Source organism: Vanessa atalanta, chromosome 20 (assembly GCF_905147765.1).
Source record: "Vanessa atalanta chromosome 20, ilVanAtal1.2, whole genome shotgun sequence".
Taxonomy (NCBI): Eukaryota; Metazoa; Arthropoda; class Insecta; order Lepidoptera; family Nymphalidae; genus Vanessa; species Vanessa atalanta.
This window is the reverse complement of record NC_061890.1, coordinates 1,002,829-1,021,890: the sequence shown is the minus strand read 5'-3', so window position 1 is coordinate 1,021,890 and position 19,062 is coordinate 1,002,829. Positions and strand designations below refer to the sequence as shown.

At 30.8% G+C, this 19,062-nt stretch overlaps 4 protein-coding genes across 4 annotated transcripts in view; 2 read left to right on the top strand and 2 right to left on the bottom strand.

Moving 5' to 3' along the window:
* The first annotated feature begins 674 nt into the window (after nt 1-674).
* Nucleotides 675-3,627, top strand: LOC125071986 (ran-specific GTPase-activating protein-like). The gene is made up of 4 exons (XM_047682439.1): nt 675-826; nt 912-1,103; nt 1,465-1,699; nt 2,590-3,627. The coding sequence occupies exons 1-4, from the start codon at nt 815-817 to the stop codon at nt 2,844-2,846; spliced, it is 696 nt and encodes a 231-aa protein (XP_047538395.1). The 5' UTR covers nt 675-814; the 3' UTR covers nt 2,847-3,627.
* A 6-nt stretch (nt 3,628-3,633) lies between these two features.
* On the bottom strand, nt 3,634-4,955 carry LOC125071985 (endoplasmic reticulum resident protein 29). The gene is made up of 2 exons (XM_047682438.1): nt 4,244-4,955; nt 3,634-4,127 (listed from the first exon to the last, which is right to left on the bottom strand). The coding sequence occupies exons 1-2, from the start codon at nt 4,793-4,795 to the stop codon at nt 3,921-3,923; spliced, it is 759 nt and encodes a 252-aa protein (XP_047538394.1). The 5' UTR covers nt 4,796-4,955; the 3' UTR covers nt 3,634-3,920.
* Nucleotides 4,956-6,687: 1,732 nt separating this feature from the next.
* Nucleotides 6,688-16,850, bottom strand: LOC125072093. Its single transcript, XM_047682605.1, has 13 exons — nt 16,816-16,850; nt 16,070-16,128; nt 15,469-15,746; nt 14,155-14,332; nt 11,819-12,015; nt 11,377-11,515; nt 11,185-11,312; nt 10,432-10,675; nt 9,495-9,911; nt 8,775-8,914; nt 8,442-8,583; nt 7,753-7,886; nt 6,688-6,846 (listed from the first exon to the last, which is right to left on the bottom strand). The coding sequence occupies exons 1-13, from the start codon at nt 16,848-16,850 to the stop codon at nt 6,730-6,732; spliced, it is 2,208 nt and encodes a 735-aa protein (XP_047538561.1). The 3' UTR covers nt 6,688-6,729.
* The window catches only part of LOC125071825, an 18,767-nt gene continuing 16,528 nt past the window's right edge, over nt 16,824-19,062 (top strand). The window contains exon 1 of the mRNA XM_047682219.1: nt 16,824-17,026. The gene's annotated coding sequence lies outside the window, so the exon portion shown is untranslated. The remainder of the gene's footprint in view (nt 17,027-19,062) is intronic.

Here is a 19,062-nt window from a genome sequence, read left to right as displayed (position 1 = left end):
AGATTGAACACTGATGCACAAGATTAACACACACATTCGATGAAATGGTGGCAGGTTAGACGAACAATTTGTGACTCGTATTCCCCTTATTCATAAATATCTGTAAGACCATGATCAGATCTGCTGTCCCATATGGATCAGAGAGTTGGGACACAAATGAAAGAATGTATAAATAATGCATGTAGCGCTGATGAGAATGTTAAGAGGAATGTGTGGTATTACGCGAATGGATAGAGTAAGGAATAAGTACATAAAAGGAAGTTTGAAAATGGCACCGGAAACCGAGAATCTTAGTGGAAACCGGCTGTTATGGCATGTTATGCGGAGGAATGAGTTTCATGTTGCGAGGAAGGTCTTGAGCATGGACGTGGATGGATATAGGGGAAGGGGATGACTAAAGAATCGATGGATAGCTTGTGTAAAAACCGATATAGCTGGTAAGAATGTTACTTGTGAGATGACGTTAGACAGAGAAGTCTGGAAGAAAAAGATATGCTGCGACAACCCCAAATAAAATGGGATAAGGGCAAGAAGATAATGATCATGTAATCATTTAAACTTTAAACATAAAATCAATCACATAACATTTAAAATAAGTAGTGTATTGCCATTATAAAGTATTTAAAACTTATCAAATAGAAAATTATCAACTTTTATTAATCTGTGGACGAACCAGTAACAGCTAATCAAGTTTGTTTCTTTTGTATTTTGGTTAGATTGTTATTATATTTTAAAAATATTAAATACTAAATAAAATACAATATTCTAACATAATTGTGTTGACAAAAGTTAATAAAAGCTACTTTTTAAAGAAATGTCTTCGCCGGTAATGGTTGAATATATATTTATTGAACTTCTCATAAAAGTCGTTTTCGTGTGGTTTTACTTATTTTATTCGGTACTTTATTTAGACGGAGGAGAGCGTGAGGCGTAACAGTGAAAGCGAAGGCGGAGAAGTGGAGACACCAGAGCACGATCCACATTATGAGCCTATTGTATCTTTGCCACTCGTTGATATACAAACCAATGAGGAGGAAGAGGAAGAGCTCTGCAAGATACGAGCGAGGCTCTACAGATATGACACTCACGATCACGAGTGGAAGGTTAGTCAAACATATAAAACTCTTTTTAATAAAAAAAAAACTTAACAAAAAATTAAAGGTTATATTTTCTAAATAATCTGACCAAAGAGAAGGTAATAAAGTATGTTAGCACTAGAAATATTTCAGTATTTTTGTTTCTGTGAAAATATATTATTATTATTTTTCATTTATGAAAAATTATTCTCAACTTCCAGAATGAGTATGCATATGACGGTTTTCTTCTAATTTAATAAATACAATTTTGTATAGATTATTAATGAATGTTTGAAACAAATTGATTCTATGCATAATAATAAGCTTACACTGATAATCATAATCATTAATATTTATAGTTATTCATAATTAAAAATATATATTCTAGGAGAGAGGCACTGGTGATATAAAATTGTTACGTCATAAAGCAAATAATTCAGTACGAGTAGTAATGAGACGTGACAAAACATTAAAGGTTTGCGCCAATCACTTCATTACTCCGGATATTCGTATGAATGTCCATTGCGGGTCTGACAAAGCCTTCAATTGGTCTGTTTTTGCTGATTACGCAGATGAAACCTGCAAGCAGGAGTTGCTTGCTATAAAATTTGGTAATCCACAAAGTAAGTAATTCATTTAAATAAATTAAAAAAAATATATACATAAATTTTTACAATTTGTTAATTATACTGAGGGCTTCATAACTTAATATGAGCATATAATATATAAGCTTTAAACAAATGAGCAGTTTAACAGGGGGATCAAAAATGTGAATAAGATCAAGACTGGTTGATAGTTGAAATTTTTATGATGTATATTTTTTTATAATGTCTCATTCTGCCAATCTCTTGCTGAAAGTTTAGATAGACAATGTTTTTAAGATAAACACAACTAGAAAAAATATCATAAATATAAGCAAAAAGTAACTACAAAACTGCATATAAAAGATGTTTTTTATTTTCAAAGATATATATTGTGTTAATATTTATGCAAAATCTAAAACAGACTATGATTCTTATAAAAAAAATGTCATGCCGTTTGTTAAATAAAAATTCTATCAAAGTAGCAGATCTTTAATCAGCCTAATTATCCTTGATTTAGATTCATAACAATTAATTTTGAAATTGATTTTTTTTGCACATCACGCATATTTAAGCAATGTCAAAAATGTAGTTTTTACAGTCATGTTAAGTTAGTATTTACGTGATAATAGTGAATACATAGTTAACACCTATGTGCTAGGAGGGCAATCTTAAGCTTAGATGATAAGTTTTTTTTGTTGTATTAAATGAATTTTATAGAGCTTGTTTTAACCTTATATTATTATATATTTTACATTTGATATAAATCTATTGATTGTATTTAGTGATGCTATTTTTAATTGGACTGAGTTGACTTTCACATGCACCATTAATTTCACATTATAAGTATGAATTGGTCAAGGCATCCATTGGTTGGAAATGTGCATGAACTGAGCATTATATGTGTATATTCCAAAGATTTATCTCTTCAGATGCAGAACTATGGAAAACGAAATTTGCTGAAGCCCAAGAAATTGTCAGAACTAAGTGCAGTCTTTACACTCAAGATCAGTCTTCAGATGACGAGAGTAGTATTACAAGGAGTGAAGATACAGACACTCCAGAACCGAAAAGTTCTGAAAAAACAGTGGACGAAGAAGCAAAGAAAGAAAAAGGTGAAAACGTAGAATCTGATGGTGTCATATTACAACTTAAAGAACTAAAAGTGGACAGTGAAAAGTCAGAGTAATGCATTTACTACATAAATTCCATTTGTTTTTGTAAAAAGGTTAATTTTATCTTCAATGTCATTGAAGGAATTTTGCATTTGTTATAAAGTGGAAAACAACTTAGTAGTTAGAGGTAATTTTTTAGATGAAACTGGATCCATTTAAAATTTGTGAGTAATAAAAATTTACATCTATGAGTAAACACAAAAATGTTTTGTAAAATATATGGCAAGACGTGCATGCTTACTAACTTGTATTGTAATTAATACATTTTTCTATTCAGACGTCTATTGAAGTAATGCAATAAGATTATTCACTCATTTGTATGGATCATATTTTTTTAGAGTAGTATGTTTTATTTCATTATAATAAAATACTATTAGTACATATTTTACTTATGATTTTTTTAATACTAGAAAAATAGTTTATATTATTAAACTTATGTATTGAAACGTCTCTAGTAATTGAATTTTAAAATGTAACAATTTACATTTGAATTTTGTGATCATTGGATTTGATGAGATAATTCTCGAATAGTTATTTTTTATAGTTTAAGATTTCATGCATTCAACATTTTTGTAATACATTACATATCATTTTATAATTTGTTTGTATTTAAAATGAACTACTGTATCCATTTTATATCAAAATTTTTCACATAAGAAAATTGGATGTTTTTACTATTCATGTAGTTTTAAACAAATATTTTTGGACTATAAACTGGCACTTGAATGCTGTTGTCTAGATTTGATGAAAATTATAATAAATATAGATTTTCGAAGGAACAACTTCTAATAAAAACAGCTGTTTGCTTTTAAACCTTTATTGCGTGAACACAAATGCGTGCATCATTTATTCCCAAAGACCACATTTACATACAAATTCAAATCAGACTGAATATTTTTTATTTACTTAATAATGGAATGCATGAACTGAATAAAATATTCAGTATATTTGAGAGCTCAATATTTTAAAATAATGATATTCATACTTATAATTTACAATAAAATATTTACAAAAGAAAATTTATTATTAATAGTTAAAACTAATGTATAGTACATTGATGACTATCTGATGGGAAATATTCAAGACAATTACAATTCTTCATTTTTAGTTTGTTTTTGAGGAAATGTAAAAGACTGAAGAATGTTCAATCTGCCGCTAAGTTCATTCCTCTTTTTATCTGAAATTTTATCATCTAATATTTTTTTAACTCTTGCTATTTCGGTTTTAATAAATTCATCACCCTTTTCTAGAACCTTCTCCATTATAGTTTTATAGATTTTCCCAGTGGGGGTTGCCTGGAACATAATATACAAATTTTGATATTACATTTGCTGAATAATGATACCTTTTAATTAGGATAATAATATAAAAAATTAGTAAATTATTAGTAAATTGAATGCATAATACATACCTTGCTACCTAGTTTTTCTAGAACATTCTCAGCTTCTTTGAGGACATTTTTACGACTATCTTGGTCAGAGTTTTTGAATTTGATAGCAAGCAAATCAAGATCTTTAATGCACCCTGGTAAGCTTAAGTATATCTCACTTTTGTCGCGAATAAACCGTCGCAACTGGTCACTAGTAAAGCCTTTACTATCATCGAAGGTAATCGGTTCGCTTTTACCTTTTAAAAATAATTTTACCAATGGAAAATTATCTTTTGAAGCGCCATATTTATTTGCTAGAGCTTCATTATCTTTGTCGCCATAGTCCTTAACTCCTACTTCAGCGAAAAGTAAATCTTCGATGTCCTTCGATTCTTTAGCGAGCGCCACGAAAGCATCATGCTTATCACCGTATGGAAAGGCGACATCAAATTTTACTACAGTTGCTTCAAATTTATTTATTATTTTGTCAAAAGTAAATTCGTCCAATTCAATCGAACCGCTAATACTTGTTGATGCTAAGTATGAGGATGGAACGGTAAATATGACACACACGAATATTATTAACCGCCGCATTTTTTATCTAAATATAAAAATACTGTATTACGGCTGGGATGTTTACTACTTGGGTAATACTATTACTACTAATACTAAGCTTTATATTATCAGCAATTTAATTTTGCCGACACTTTTTATTGACTTTTCTGCTTGACAGCCGACTGAAGTTTGTTCTTGATTACACAAAAAATTACTTCGACAAAGAATTCCGTTTCACTGTGAAAATAATGAAATGTATCACGGTTCACGGTTATATTATGTTTGGTTTTATATATAAATTGATATAGTTTAATAAAATTTCTTAAAACAATTTTATGTGTTATATTATTATCCGAGTCTAATAGTAAATAACATTGTGTGGTGTATAACGCGATTTCAAAATCACATAAATTGCGTAAAAAGAGCGTACATATTTATTGACTGTTACACAATAAATAATGATTAAGAATGATTGATGTTTTGACTGCCGTGGGCTACAGGGATTGGTTGAAATGCAATGTAAATTACAAACAGTACTAATGAAATTGTTTTCGCTTACAAAATGTTATATTATTTGATAAATTATTGCAAATTTAAATGTCCAGTAAAAAATCCAAGTTTGTATAGCCTATTCCAATTGAAGTAGGAATAAAGATAAAAAAACCTTAGATTTACGTATTTTATACGATTTGCTAATGCATAGGTAATAAAATATGTTCGGCTATATTGTGCACTACTAAGAGTTTATGATTAATATATCTTTATTTATAATTCAAAACTCTTATACTTAATTTACTTATATCCACTTTAATTTTACTTCCAAAATTCCGATAACAGCTTCGTCAACGTTCAAAAGGCCATTTTTTTCGCAAATCCATAGTAAATATCATTGATTAATCAAGCTCTCGACCAATGATTTAGCACTTTACTGATGATTTTGGCTACCATATTTGGTCTATTGCAATCCAGCATGCGTTGCTCTAAGCTGGATCAAAGTGAGCACAGCCTCGGCGACTAAGTATTTGTGGCTCGTTGATTTGATATCGTATTACAGGAACCTGGATTAACGATTTCCCCCTCGCACATCTTATCCTAGCTGGATCGAATGCGATTACAATAAAATTATACTTCAGCCACGAATGCAATAATAGAATAGTTAGCGATTTATTGAATACGTGCAAAGCGAGTTTAGGTACGGGGAAAGGTGAAAAATTAAGTGTAATGGAAAATGAAGATGGAAGTTTAGAAAGAGAAGGAAGTAGCAGTGATAATAGCAGAAAAAATATATAAATAATGCAAGGAGATTCTATAAAAAACTGTTAGGAAAAAACAATAAATAAAAAACAAAAATTCGGTATCATTTTATTATTTTATATAGTTTCAAACTAATTTTCAACCACACGTGGTAGTCTTTGATGGGTGAGGTGTTTTAATGGAAAACTACTTTTTAGATAAATAACACAGTTGCCCTTTATTAATCTTACTAATATATAAATGGAAAAGTTTGGGTGGATGGATGTTCGTTACCGATCACTATAGAACGATTGATCGGATCTGAATAAAATTTGGAGATAGGACAAAGTCTGGAAGGGAAATAGTTTAATAATTATCCCGAACAACGTACCTAACACCTGTACCTCATATACAAGCATAGCTGCGTGCGGTAATTAGTATATAATAAAAATACTTGCTAAGAATTATTAATTTTCTTAATTATTCATTCTTCATTAATTATTAAACGTTGATTAGCTAGTGTTTAGCTCATAACGCAATTTCTATTAATTCGAAAATCTAAATTAATTAATTTTGAAGAAAATTAATTAATTGAAAGAACGAGACAACAACAACATTAACAGGTATAGTTGATAGTAATTATTCGTAACTCATTCATACGTAATATGAGAACCTTGTTTTAAAATAAATACAAATTATAATATGGTTTTATTTATTTTTGAACACGTTGTGAACAATTTTCACTCGTTTCGCATCTCACGTCTTCGGTTTTCGCATTGTTTTTTATAAATAACATCTAGCTTCTGTACGTCTGTCCAGCTAAGACCCTGCCAGTGCCCCATGGCCCAACCGTCGTTCTGAATAATAATATCAAATTTAATAAAAATTTCTTGAGTAATGAGCGCTTTCATACATATGATAGTACAGTAAATATATTTTTTGGGAACATTGACTAATTAAACTCTTTCGATAAAATCTAAATAAAAGGTTCATAAAAGGTCTTTTGAATCATATAACTCGAAGTCATGTACAGTACTGTATTAAAAGCGAAGCTACCACTGGTTCGGTATATATATTATACGGAGAATAAGTGGAAAGAAACGCAGAGACTGACTAAGTAAAAGTATCTACTACTCTAAAAAACTGTCGTATTTCCTCTGATTTGATCGACTGACGGTGGTACGTTATTTTGAGGGAGATGAAGCCCAAAAAGCCATATGGTAGATCCGGCCCTGTTGACGCGTGTCCTTTAAATTTAAAAAGTTACTTTCTGACATATATCACATATCACGATCGTGTTCGGTGAGATGTTTCGAGTTTTAAATTAACGTAACATCAAATGAAAACTTTCCCCGAGATGCAGACACATATTTATTTCAAATAGATTTATTAAATCAACATAAATAGGTTTAGGTAATCATGTGTTTTTGATGTTTCATTGTATACGAGTATAGCGCGGTGAGTTTCCTAGTACTGTGTGTGTGTAGGAGGTTAAACTTGTCGCTGAGTTTAGTGACAACGAAGCGATTTATGACACTCGGTACTCATGTTCGTAACATTCTATACTGATGAAAGAAGGACGTCCTTTTTGTAATGTCTAACTGAACAAACGACTAAACCTTAAAACTTATACTAGAAGATACTGCGCGTGTCAAAGAAAATTTTATCATAGAAATAGCTACGTTTTGCAGTTTTCATTTCGACTATTGTCGTGAAAAAGGAGAATTTAATATTATTGTTTTCTGTAAATAAATAGAACTAACCCAAATTGGATACATTATGTTAGTGACGCCATCTTTTATTTGAAGCCACGGGTAATGCATGACGCTTTGGTAGTCGTAAGCGAAGCCTGCGGACGCGGCGGGAGGCAGCTTTTCTTCCATCTCTTTCTTTATTTCTTTTTGCAAATAAAAAGAAAAATTACATTCACAACACTACTTATGTCACAACTTTTTTTTTGCCTGCATTATTCCAAGTAGAACCATCATGCGTTATTACTTGTAAATTAATTGTTAATCATACAAAGACGAAATTCAAGAATGATTCGTTTATATTATTTCAAGTATTGAAGTGATGAACGAAAGATACCTATATGAGATATTTTTAAAATAAACCACTTAATTTAATTCTTTTTTTGGATTTTTTCGTATCGTTTAATGCCGTAATTAAATGCGTGAGAACGAATTTTAACAATCAACAAATTAATTGAACAATTTTATTTATTTATAAAATAATAGTTTTAATTTTATAATAAATATTAATTATCATCATGTTGCACAATTTATGTGACGATTATTTATCATTTATACACAATTAAATCATACAATACCTTTAAACTGATACGACAGACCAATTTGTATAATAGTTCTTATTTATAAACTTCCTCAAGTAAGCACTAGCATTAAGATATTCTAGTAAGTTAAGTTATATTAAATAAAATTAGTTTTATTACCTGGAGTAAGATTATCCCACAAGATATGCAAGTATGTATCCCGATCGTGCATGCTGTGCTGGTGATCCAGTCCCAGCACGTGGACAAACACATGGAGTAAGTCATTCACGGAGTTGAAACAATCCGAGTGTATTATTAAAACCTGCAAGATTTTGCTAAGATTATAAACGCGACGTCAGTGTGTTTAGATCAACATTTTCTATTTTTTTTAAATTATTTATTGGATTTGGTTTGGATAATTAATTAAAAAATATTGCATAAGTGATTTGAAATGATGATTCAATGAAAAAAAAAAGGTTTATCTTATTTTGTTTTTTTTAAATATTCCAATACTTTGTTTCCGTTTGGTTTTCCTGCTGGTGGACATTTACACCCAGGCTCTGAAGAACGTGTTAACACGATCACGTTAACCGCATGACGTCTATGAGGTGAAATCGGTATCCTAATCTTCTTACTTCCATCTTTTACAGTTCCTGTGAATTCAAATATATTGATGATTACTCAATTTAATTAATATTATAATGTAACATACACACAAAGGTATTTAATATAATTAACAGTAAAATTATCTTCAATAATAAATGATAATATTTTATTATTAAGGTGTATAAAAGACTTAGTTATATAATTAAAAAAGATAACAAAATACACAAGACAGATATTCAAATTATGTTAAACTAGCGACTCGCCCCGGCTTCGCACGGGTGCTGATATTAAATAAACTACAGAATGTGTTTATATACAACGTTCGCAGTTTTTTTTGTCATTAGAAACCGCCATGTCCCTGCATTTTAAATCTGTAATATCTCCAAAAATATTCATTTTAATTACATGCTGTAAAGGGTCATATTGATCTATATTAAATGCATGCATTCTACCGCCATACAACAGTTTGATTGGCGGTATAATATCTGATGAGTGGGTGGTACCTACCCAGACGGGCTTGCACAAATTCATTTTTGTAAGCCCTAATAAAATGACTGTTCTTTATCTAATTGATAATTTCATGCAAGAGTAAGGGGAGAATAATTTTACTTCGCCGGAACAACTTACCTTTCCTTGATTTATTTACTTGCTTAATCTTAGAACGTCCTTGAGCTTTCAGTTTTTTAGCCTTTAAATTATGTCTTAAGACCTTTATACCAGTGGTGTCATTATTTGTATCACTCTCCTCAGATACGGGTTCAATTAAGCTAATGTTAGTTATGGTCAGTGTTAGTTTATATTCGTTAGGATTGGGAGTAACGACATCAACAGATGTGGTAATGATTGTTTCTGACGATGTTTCTCTAGTCTGATTATCTTCTGTTTTCATTATCGACAGTGCAGTATTTTCTGGAGATTCATTGGTGTTATCGTTTTCATTTTTATTATCACGTTTATCTTCATCAGTGATGTCTCTAAATTCAATACAAGTTTCCTTCTCAATGTGATTAAGTACGGCCTTTATGTTTTCTCTTTCCTCAGCCGCTAAAATGGAAATGAATTAAATAATTTAAAAGAATCATGTAGATAAGCGTTTTTATGGGCCAACTGATAGTAAGTGGTCACCACAACCACCCACCACGGTAAATATTGGCATATTCACCCTACAAACCGGAACACAACAATACTTTGTATTGCTGTTTGCACAAAGCCCTAACAAGTAATTTTTATGGTAAGTAATAGTCAAAAAACTAAAATTTTGCTGAGCATTACCTATTATCCGCTACAATGGAGACGGATCAAGGGTTTTTATTATTTTGTGCGAGAAAGGATGGAATTATAAGAATTTTACTAGGTTGCGATTGCGATGTTTTACTTCAGTACAAAGATGATATTCCCAAATTAAGGACACGATATCCTCAAAAAAGGTTTTTTTTCAGTACCTTTACGCCCTGTTACTTTAACTATTACTTTGTGTATGCAAAGTCGATAGATTGCGTTAGAAAATTAGCAGAAAATTCTGATAATTACGATGATTAAAAGTGTATTAAAATATAGAACTTACTAAATTCTAATGCGTCTTTAATCTTATAATTTATAATTCCATAAGGCCACACTCTATCTTTAAAATATTTATTGATATCCTCTTCCAGCACCTCTTTGGTCTCAGTGCTAACTTTTCCAACACTCGGGCATGTCTTGAGTAAGTAGTCTTTGTTACGTTCGACGCATTCAAGCCCGTATATCATTCCGATTTTTTCTACGTCCTGTTCGCTGAAAGCGTCTCGTTGACCGATCTTGGTACCTGACTGATAATATACAATACGGAAAAATATGTTATGTTAATTCATTAATATCACTACAAATATTTATTGAATCGGCTTTGGTCTTGTTACTAATTTAGAGGTAAATATTGGCTATTTTATAGTTGCCAGTGCTTACATCCCCGTGTCTCAGAAAGCACGTGTCAGATTGTAGGCCGTAGGGCTTTTATAGCGAGGAAATACACTGCAGTTGTGTACATATATGTACTATAGTCTCCGTCGAGCCACCGTAGTCGAAATCAGTCAGGAGGACTTGGTCATAAAAATATATAAAAAGTCTTAGCATGATAATTCGATATTTTAATCTATATTCTATCTTTATCAAATATGTGAGTTAACTTTTCGTGAAATTAATGTTTAACAAGTTCTTTTAATGTATCTATTCATCGTTCGAATCAAATTGAAATCTACAGATTTAACAGAGAAGAACGGGCCAGAACATCAGTAGTTACTCTATTTCGTCAAAACAAATTCAGTTAATTAGATAGACTTACATTAGTGTTTATAGTTATTTGTCCATTTTTAGAGAAGGCTCTAGGTGGATAGTGGAGGACGCTCGCATAATCATAAGGGAGGTTGGATAATGGATCTTCGTCCCTAACCTCAAAATATTTTTTATAACCTAAAAAATAAATGATTAGCAATGCGTATTTAAAACATAAAAAGTGGGATAAAATAAAACATACCGGGCTTAATGTTTTCATATATGATTGTTACGTGGTTATCTCTATCGGGACGTGTATGTTCGTGGGAAAATCCTAAAATATGCATCACTTCGTGAGCTATTTCACCTTGCGATAAGCAATCATAACCGAATACGACCATCTAAAATAGTGAAGTTTTATTACAATTCGTTGAAACGACACATCATTCTTAATTATTATATTGTGAAAAAGTGAGAGCCGAGATAGCCCAGGGCCTCCAGCACGTGAAACTTAACCAAAGATAGCTGGATAGACCGAGGCGGAAAATACTGAGGTCTGAAATATTTGAGTTACAATTATACTCGCCTTTAAAGATGAAGGATAACATCTATAGAAAACCGTGAACCGTGTGTTGGAAAACGGTAACTTTTATTTTATTAATTTTTTTGTCATTTTATTAAAAATGTCTCGTACTAGATACTACCTGAACACCTGTGTTTGGTTTACGTTCATTGGTATGAACACATTGCCGTATACCAGAGGGGTTTGTAATGTAGAGCCATTCCACACTTTGCATGGATCGCTTGTCTGTTGGTCTCTCCCTGAGACGCTGGAGACGGATGCATGTTGCCTTTTCAATATAATCAAAAGCTTTAAGAATAGTTTCAGCTAAAAATGAATCTGAAAAACGTAAGCCAATAGTTTATACTTATAGACATTATTGTAAATAACTAGATATTGTTTAAGACTAACTCTAGCTGTAGATTTGGTTAAAAATCATTTAGCATATAATAATATTTTTGTGGAAAGTCAGCAAATATCACCGATTAGCAAATGATCTTAATTTTAATATTACATTAATTACGGCCCGCAGTTGCGCACGCGTCTGAATTTCAGGCGATAGTCTAGGCTGTCTTATATCATTCCAAGTCCCTAAAGCGCGCGGAAACATGAGACCCTGGTGAACCAACTATTGCCTTTATCTCGACTACCTTTATTTTCCATTTTAAGACAATGATTTTGTCGTATATAATTGTTTGCCACCCCCCTCCCCCCTACTCTCACATCACGGCCTTAATTCACGCTGCACTGCCAGTAACATTACAAAAATAATTTACAGTATAAGCTTTTCGCACCTTGACTATGGGGCACTTATGCATCGTATATGGTAAATAGGAGCTGTACACGTAAATGGGAACTATATTAATGTACAATTTACCCCAAGTCCTTTTCTGTACTTTTGACAACACGGATGCAATTTTTTTTTAATGGTTCCTTGGGTAGTAAAGATATAAACGCGTAACAAATAAACGAATTAACAACAAATAAAAAACGCATATAAAATAATATTAGTTAGGATGTCAGTCGGCGTTATGTAATATGATCTTTGAATGATATCATTAATCGTACGATTCTTCACGTGTTCAGTGTTGCAGCTTTCGGTAGTCGAATAAAGGTATGTAAAGGTAAATTGATTAAATACAAGTATATAATACACATCGTTGCTTTGTATTGTTATTTTAATGAATTATAAATAATATATTTATGAACTGGGTTACTAGCCAACTTATAGGGTTTCGTTAATTTATATATAAAAAGCCGAGATGGCCCAGTGGCTAGAACGCGTGCATCTTAACCGAAGATTTCGGGTTAAAACACAGGCATGCATGTGCTAATTTCAACAAAATTCTGCCACATGTGTATTCCACCAACCCGCATTCGAACAGCGTGGTGGAATATGCTCCAAACCGTCTCATCAAAGGGAGACGAGTTCTTAGCCCAGCACTGAGAAATTTACAGGCTGCTAATGTTATGTTATGTTATATATAAGCTCTTTCATTAACGAACAAATTAGATGTTTCTCAACAATCGGGCGCCCTGTGACGATTTAATTTTTTGTTATTATTACAATTCTGCTAAATAACAAAAGGGATATTTTTTTTGCAACTTACAACCGCAATGTACGTTATAATAAGGTGCGTATGCTTAATGCCGTAAAATGATTTAGGTTAAAAGAGAAATGATGAATAAATAGCGGCACAAGAGTTGTGCCTATACACACACACATACATGCAATGTTTTGTTTACAGCCGGAAATATAAATTGGTTGTGTTGGTATGTAACGATGCCAGAAAAAGTTGCTAGCATTCATTTCCATTTAGTATTAATTTATTTATATAATTTTAAATTAATGCTTTGTATTACGAAAATACATATATTTTTCTTTTAATCGTGTAGTAATTTACTACAAGGTATAAACACTTTGGTTAAGTCAATTTGAATTTTATTATTAAATAATTATTTTAAGCTTTTTTACTATCAGTATACGATCTAAGTATGTGTGTGAAAATACGTCGCGATTCTAATGCATATCTATACTTGTATAAAAACCAATGTATTAACATCTTAAAGTAACAGCCACATTTGGTCCAAGGAGTCTTTAGTTTAACATGATTATAGGATACACATGTGGTGTATTTTCATCTGAAACGTGCAGGTTATCTCACGATAGTGTTCTTATACACCGATTACGATACTGAATACGCAATCTTTCGTTAAGAACCATGTTCTAGCCATTAAGCCATTTCGTTTCTTACAGCTTCATAATAAACAAATCGCCAGTGGAAAGAAAGAAATGCAAAACCGCCAAAATGATACTTTTAGAAAATGATATTTAAAGTAAAAGCGCTTAAGCTCATTTTTCGATACTAACATTTTGGCACTTAAGCTTCTCTTCTTGTCCTCCAATAAAATAATATAAAAGAGACGTTTTAATTGTCACGTTCTTCAATACAATACAATCATTGTATTGTAACCTACCATACGTGTTTGGGTCAATAAAAAACGGCACGATGCCATATTTCCATTTCTTAATCCATGGTATTTGAGGAGAAGGTGATTTTAATGGTTTAGTGATTTTTTCTTCTTCTAAAGGCGAAGGTCCAAGCAGTTGTGCCGGTGCAAAGTTGAATCTTCTATATACATTTTCAGTTTTATTCTATAAACAGTTAAATAATCGAATTAAATTATAAGTAATGGGTCGTAATTCGACCAAAATCGAAATATATGTTTTATTTACAATCACTTTGAATCGTTATATCAAAGAACTATATTTACAGTAAAGATACCGCCGTTTCAAAATGTAGATTCTACTAAAAATAACTGTCAAGAAACTCAGTAGCCATGATCATTTACTTTATAAAATTTTGAAATTACTGACGATATATAACGGACAGTCTAAACTGATGGGTCAGAAATAAATAAAATTATGCACTGGAGTAAAGGAAAAAAGGAGGAACGTAGGTAAGAAACATGGAAGGATTTTTCAAAATTTATCTCCGAAGTGGGCGAAATTCAGGATGAGAGTATTTGTATAATTACGTCACTTTTGCAAGTCAGAAATATGAATTTCATTTTGGTAAAATAAATTAGGCTTATGAGTGAAAGACATTTTTCAAATAGTTTAAATAAGAGATGACAATTTGTATGGAATTTCGTCATTTTTGATGTTAGAAATAGAGCAATCAGTGTTTGGGCTCCTGCTGATGAGTAAAAGATAGAAGAGTCACGTTAAGAAGTTTTTAATTACCATAAGGGTCATCCCTTGGGGATGAATGTTATTATGGAAGTCATTATGCTTCTGTTAATGATTAAAGCAAATTGTTACTTAGTTTTAAAAAAATAATCAATTAAAAGAATGTGATTGGGATTGAGAGAATTCGCTTAGGATTGATATCATGTAGATTGATTACACTCGTCAATGGTTAAAAAATAATAATTTCGGTTGACGCAGTAGAAACAGATACTGTAATGTTTTCTCTTTGTTTATGTATAGATATATTCACGTGAAATTTACGTATTAAAGCATTGATCTTGTTGATAATGTAAGCAATTAAATATAAATACAAAATGTAGTGATTTTCCGGATTAATCGGTGAGTGGACCAATTATAGATCATTCTTAGATCTCCAGGTTGTTGGTGCATTGGCGATGTAAGTCCTTCAAGTTTATGATATATAATATACATATAAGTTAATAGATTTATTACCAACGTGATAGCCCAACAACCAATTTCATCTTAAGAAGTCCCTTCCAAAATTAAAAATGTAACTCGTGGGAAATTCCCACAATTACCTTTGTTTTGGACATGTCAGTTACATTTCTTCTTCGATATTTTACTGCTTTACCGCTCGGGTCCAAGTCATCGTACAATTTGTCTACGATTTTCTCCACTTTTACTGCATCCTCTTGTTTTACGGTATTACTGATTTCATTATTGTCTACGTCTCTCTTAGTTCTCTTGTATTTGTTATTCGTATTATTGGTAATTAAGCTACCCTTGTTTTCTTCATTGAAAATACGACATATTTCTAAAGTATCCTGCCGTTTTCTTTCAATAATTTTGTCATCCACTAATAAGTTAAAATATAATAATATAATAAAATATATATTGATCTTTGTGTGTCATTCTCATATACAATTACATACAGGGTATACACTGTCACTGATCTCATTCTTAACGTCTGGACCGATTTTGATAAATTTGATTCTGTGATTTTGAGATTAGAACTGGTTCTGCGATACGGTTCCCGGATATATTTTTTAACAAGAAATTATAATAATCATATATATATATATACATATATAATAACTTATATTTTATTCTTAAAATAATAATTACAATCGGAACTTATCTTAAAATTATAATTTAATCACTATTTAATGGACTACTCACGTTTTCGGACACTTAAAGATGGAATTATACATTTAACAAATAAAAAACAAAAAGTGTATGTCAAAATGGTTATTTTTAAATCCATCGAAGTTGTATATTATGAAACAAATATTTAACTACAAAATGTAAATTTAGAATTCAATTTCACGTAAAGATTTAAAGTTCTGTTTATTTTATTGCAATCACATAAAATTTATTATCATTTATTGTTACATAAAGCAAAAGCATTTTACAGCTGAAATATGCAAGATCATTGGAATTGTTGCTTTTTTCAACGAGACATTTATTTTGGCACATATTTTTCGAAGCCGAAATTTGGCCGAAGTCGATCGAAGCCGAAGCCGAAGGTAAAGGTTTGATCAGACACGATTCATTTGTAATTTTATTATTATTGTTAGTATTATTAGAAGCAGAGTATTATTAGAATAAAGGCAGTATATCCTTAAAATAAGGCTTCATATGTACTTGTTAAAAAAAAACCATTTAAGTTTTAAATGATGATTTTGTTATTTATTTAATAAAATTAGTTTAATTTACATTTTTAAATAATTTATGTGAATAGAATATTTTGTAGCGATTGTTAAGTCTCTATATATGTGTATGTATGTATTTATATATATGTATGTATGTCTACACATCGCAACAAATTATCAAAATCATTATAAAAATCAATGAGTCAACGGACGAATCAATTATGAGTTCGAAGGTTTTGAACTTGCAACCTCTATTGTTGTATACACGAAGACGTCCGCAGTTCCGTCACGCCCGCGGTGCTGGTCATTCGCGAGTTCGAATTTAGAAAGTAAACTTTTTATTCCGGTATTTAATTTTTACAAGGTTGGTTGCTAGTTAGTCGTGCTCGGTGTGCCAGTGGACGCGCACGTCAACTATACCGCCTACAAGTAAAGTTAAGTCCCGTTAGTGAACTCGTTTGTTGGCCGAACGGATTTATTGAGTGTAAGTAAATATTATTTTAAAATATATTCTTGTATATTTCCTTTTAAATAAATTGAAAACTTTGTCGATGATTTAAAATGATCGCTCACGCATGGTTTGAACATAAGATGGAAGTATAAAATGACCATAACTACATGTACCTACATACACTATTTGCGTATACTTATACGATAATGATATTTGCATACATCACTTTTCTTTTATAATTTTTATTTTTGAAATTCAGTAGTAATTTCATTTAAGAAGAAACTGATAAATTTTAGCCTATAAGTACTAGTAGTAGTACTAAGTACTTTGAAGGTTTTTGTTGGTAAAATACTAATTTGTAATGTACTTAATGCATAGGTATTATTATGTATAACTATTCGTTCTGACGTTACATTTAAAAGTTGTAGAAAGTTATTTATAGTTTTGACAGCGTCCTTTTGAAAAGCGCGCGCTCGACAATTTTCGCTCAAGGTTGACATAATCTACATAAAAAATAAGCCTATTTACGTAGAGCGAACAAAAAAAATACAGCCTGGTTTTATAATAAAAACAAAATTTGTAAGTTCTACTGGAGTATTGTTTTTTTTTGTGATTCCGTAAAAACAAGGAAAATTAATGTTTTGTTTCTTACATGTTATTAAAGTTATTATATGTAACTTATCATATACGTCTGCGTTATAATATAGTACTGTGTGTTATTTAATGTTATTTTTTTTATTATTTATGTATGCCTTTATTTTTATTTCATTGATAAATTATAAATATATATTTTTACTCGAAAAGTTTAAGGTTTAAATTAATAAATTAAAAACTCACTTAATATATTAGTATTTCGTTGTTCATGCAGATTAATGAAAAAAAAAATGGAAAATTCTATAATTTGAAAGACTAAAATAAAAAAGGTAAAAATTTGACAAAACAAAATTTAATTAAACTCTGTAAGTTGCACAAAAGACTTTTTGCTAAGTAGCGATCTCTACCGGACAATTTACCGGTTCGAAATAAATTCAATATGAACATTTATGAGTTGTGTGAAAATAAAACAATAATTTAATCTGTATTATACATAATAATCCCAATGATAATATAATACATATTCTATATATTACTACAGAGTAATTTTTCAGGATTTTCTTGTCGGTTTTTGATTGATAGAATCTACATTTCGAACTAATGGTACATTTACATTTAATTTATTGTAATACGATAATAAAAATAGCGTGAGTCTACTTGTTCTGAATGCAATAAAAAAAAAAAAATTAAGACGTTTTTATACGACTATTTTTGTTACTATATTATATTTGACATAATTTGTTGTTTTTATACTGCGAACTTTGACTGATTTTTTTTTTAATTATATATTATAGACTTAGGCATAATATTACACGACCATAAAATAAGTACTGAGTGCTGCTGAGAAGATTACATTTAATTACAGCGATTCTTGAATTGTAACTGTTCATCAAATTACGAGTATATGCGATGTGATATGTAACATATCATGTAACATAATGAATCGATGATAAATAACAAGTGCGCGAAATTGTAATCAATTTCAACATTAAATTCTTTAGGTTTTGCGTTATAACCAATTTTTTTTTTTTTGTTATCATTGACCAACTGGGTAATGATATATATTTAGTATATTGGTAGGCGAAATGGGCCAACTTATGGTAAGTGATCACTATTGCCTATAGACTTATGTCTAGCTCTTATGAGCTGTAAGAAATATTAAACATTATCTCACATCGCCAATGCGCCACCAACCTCAGGAACTAAAATGTTTTTTTTTGTTTTGTTTTTTTTTTTTTTATTTAATTTTCGGCCAACAAACAGTACAAATGGTCAGTAATAACAAAATAAAAAAAATAACTCAATCATCATTATCAATCGATCAAATTTCCACCAATGTCTAGCTAATGTCCCTTGTGTCTGTAGTTATACCGGACCACTCAACCTTCAAACCAGAACACAACAGTAATGAGTATTGCTGTTTGGCGGTAGACTATATGAGGGGTGGGTGGTACCTAACCAGATAACCAGATGGG

Bases quoted from the DNA above. Each gene is read 5' to 3' on its own strand.
- LOC125071985 (XM_047682438.1), bottom strand. From the start codon at position 4,795: ATGCGGCGGTTAATAATATTCGTGTGTGTCATATTTACCGTTCCATCC. The intron at 4,128-4,243 runs GTATGTATTATG...ATTATGTTCCAG, and splicing joins TAGAAAAACTAGGTAGCAAG to GCAACCCCCACTGGGAAAAT.
- LOC125071986 (XM_047682439.1), top strand. The intron at 1,104-1,464 runs GTTAGTCAAACA...TATATATTCTAG, and splicing joins CTCACGATCACGAGTGGAAG to GAGAGAGGCACTGGTGATAT. The intron at 1,700-2,589 runs GTAAGTAATTCA...TTATCTCTTCAG, and splicing joins AAAATTTGGTAATCCACAAA to ATGCAGAACTATGGAAAACG.
- LOC125072093 (XM_047682605.1), bottom strand. From the start codon at position 16,850: ATGACCAGCACCGCGGGCGTGACGGAACTGCGGAC. The intron at 11,516-11,818 runs GTAGTATCTAGT...TCACTATTTTAG, and splicing joins AACCAAACACAGGTGTTCAG to ATGGTCGTATTCGGTTATGA. The intron at 7,887-8,441 runs GTAATAAAACTA...ATTTGCAAAAAG, and splicing joins GTGGGATAATCTTACTCCAG to AAATAAAGAAAGAGATGGAA.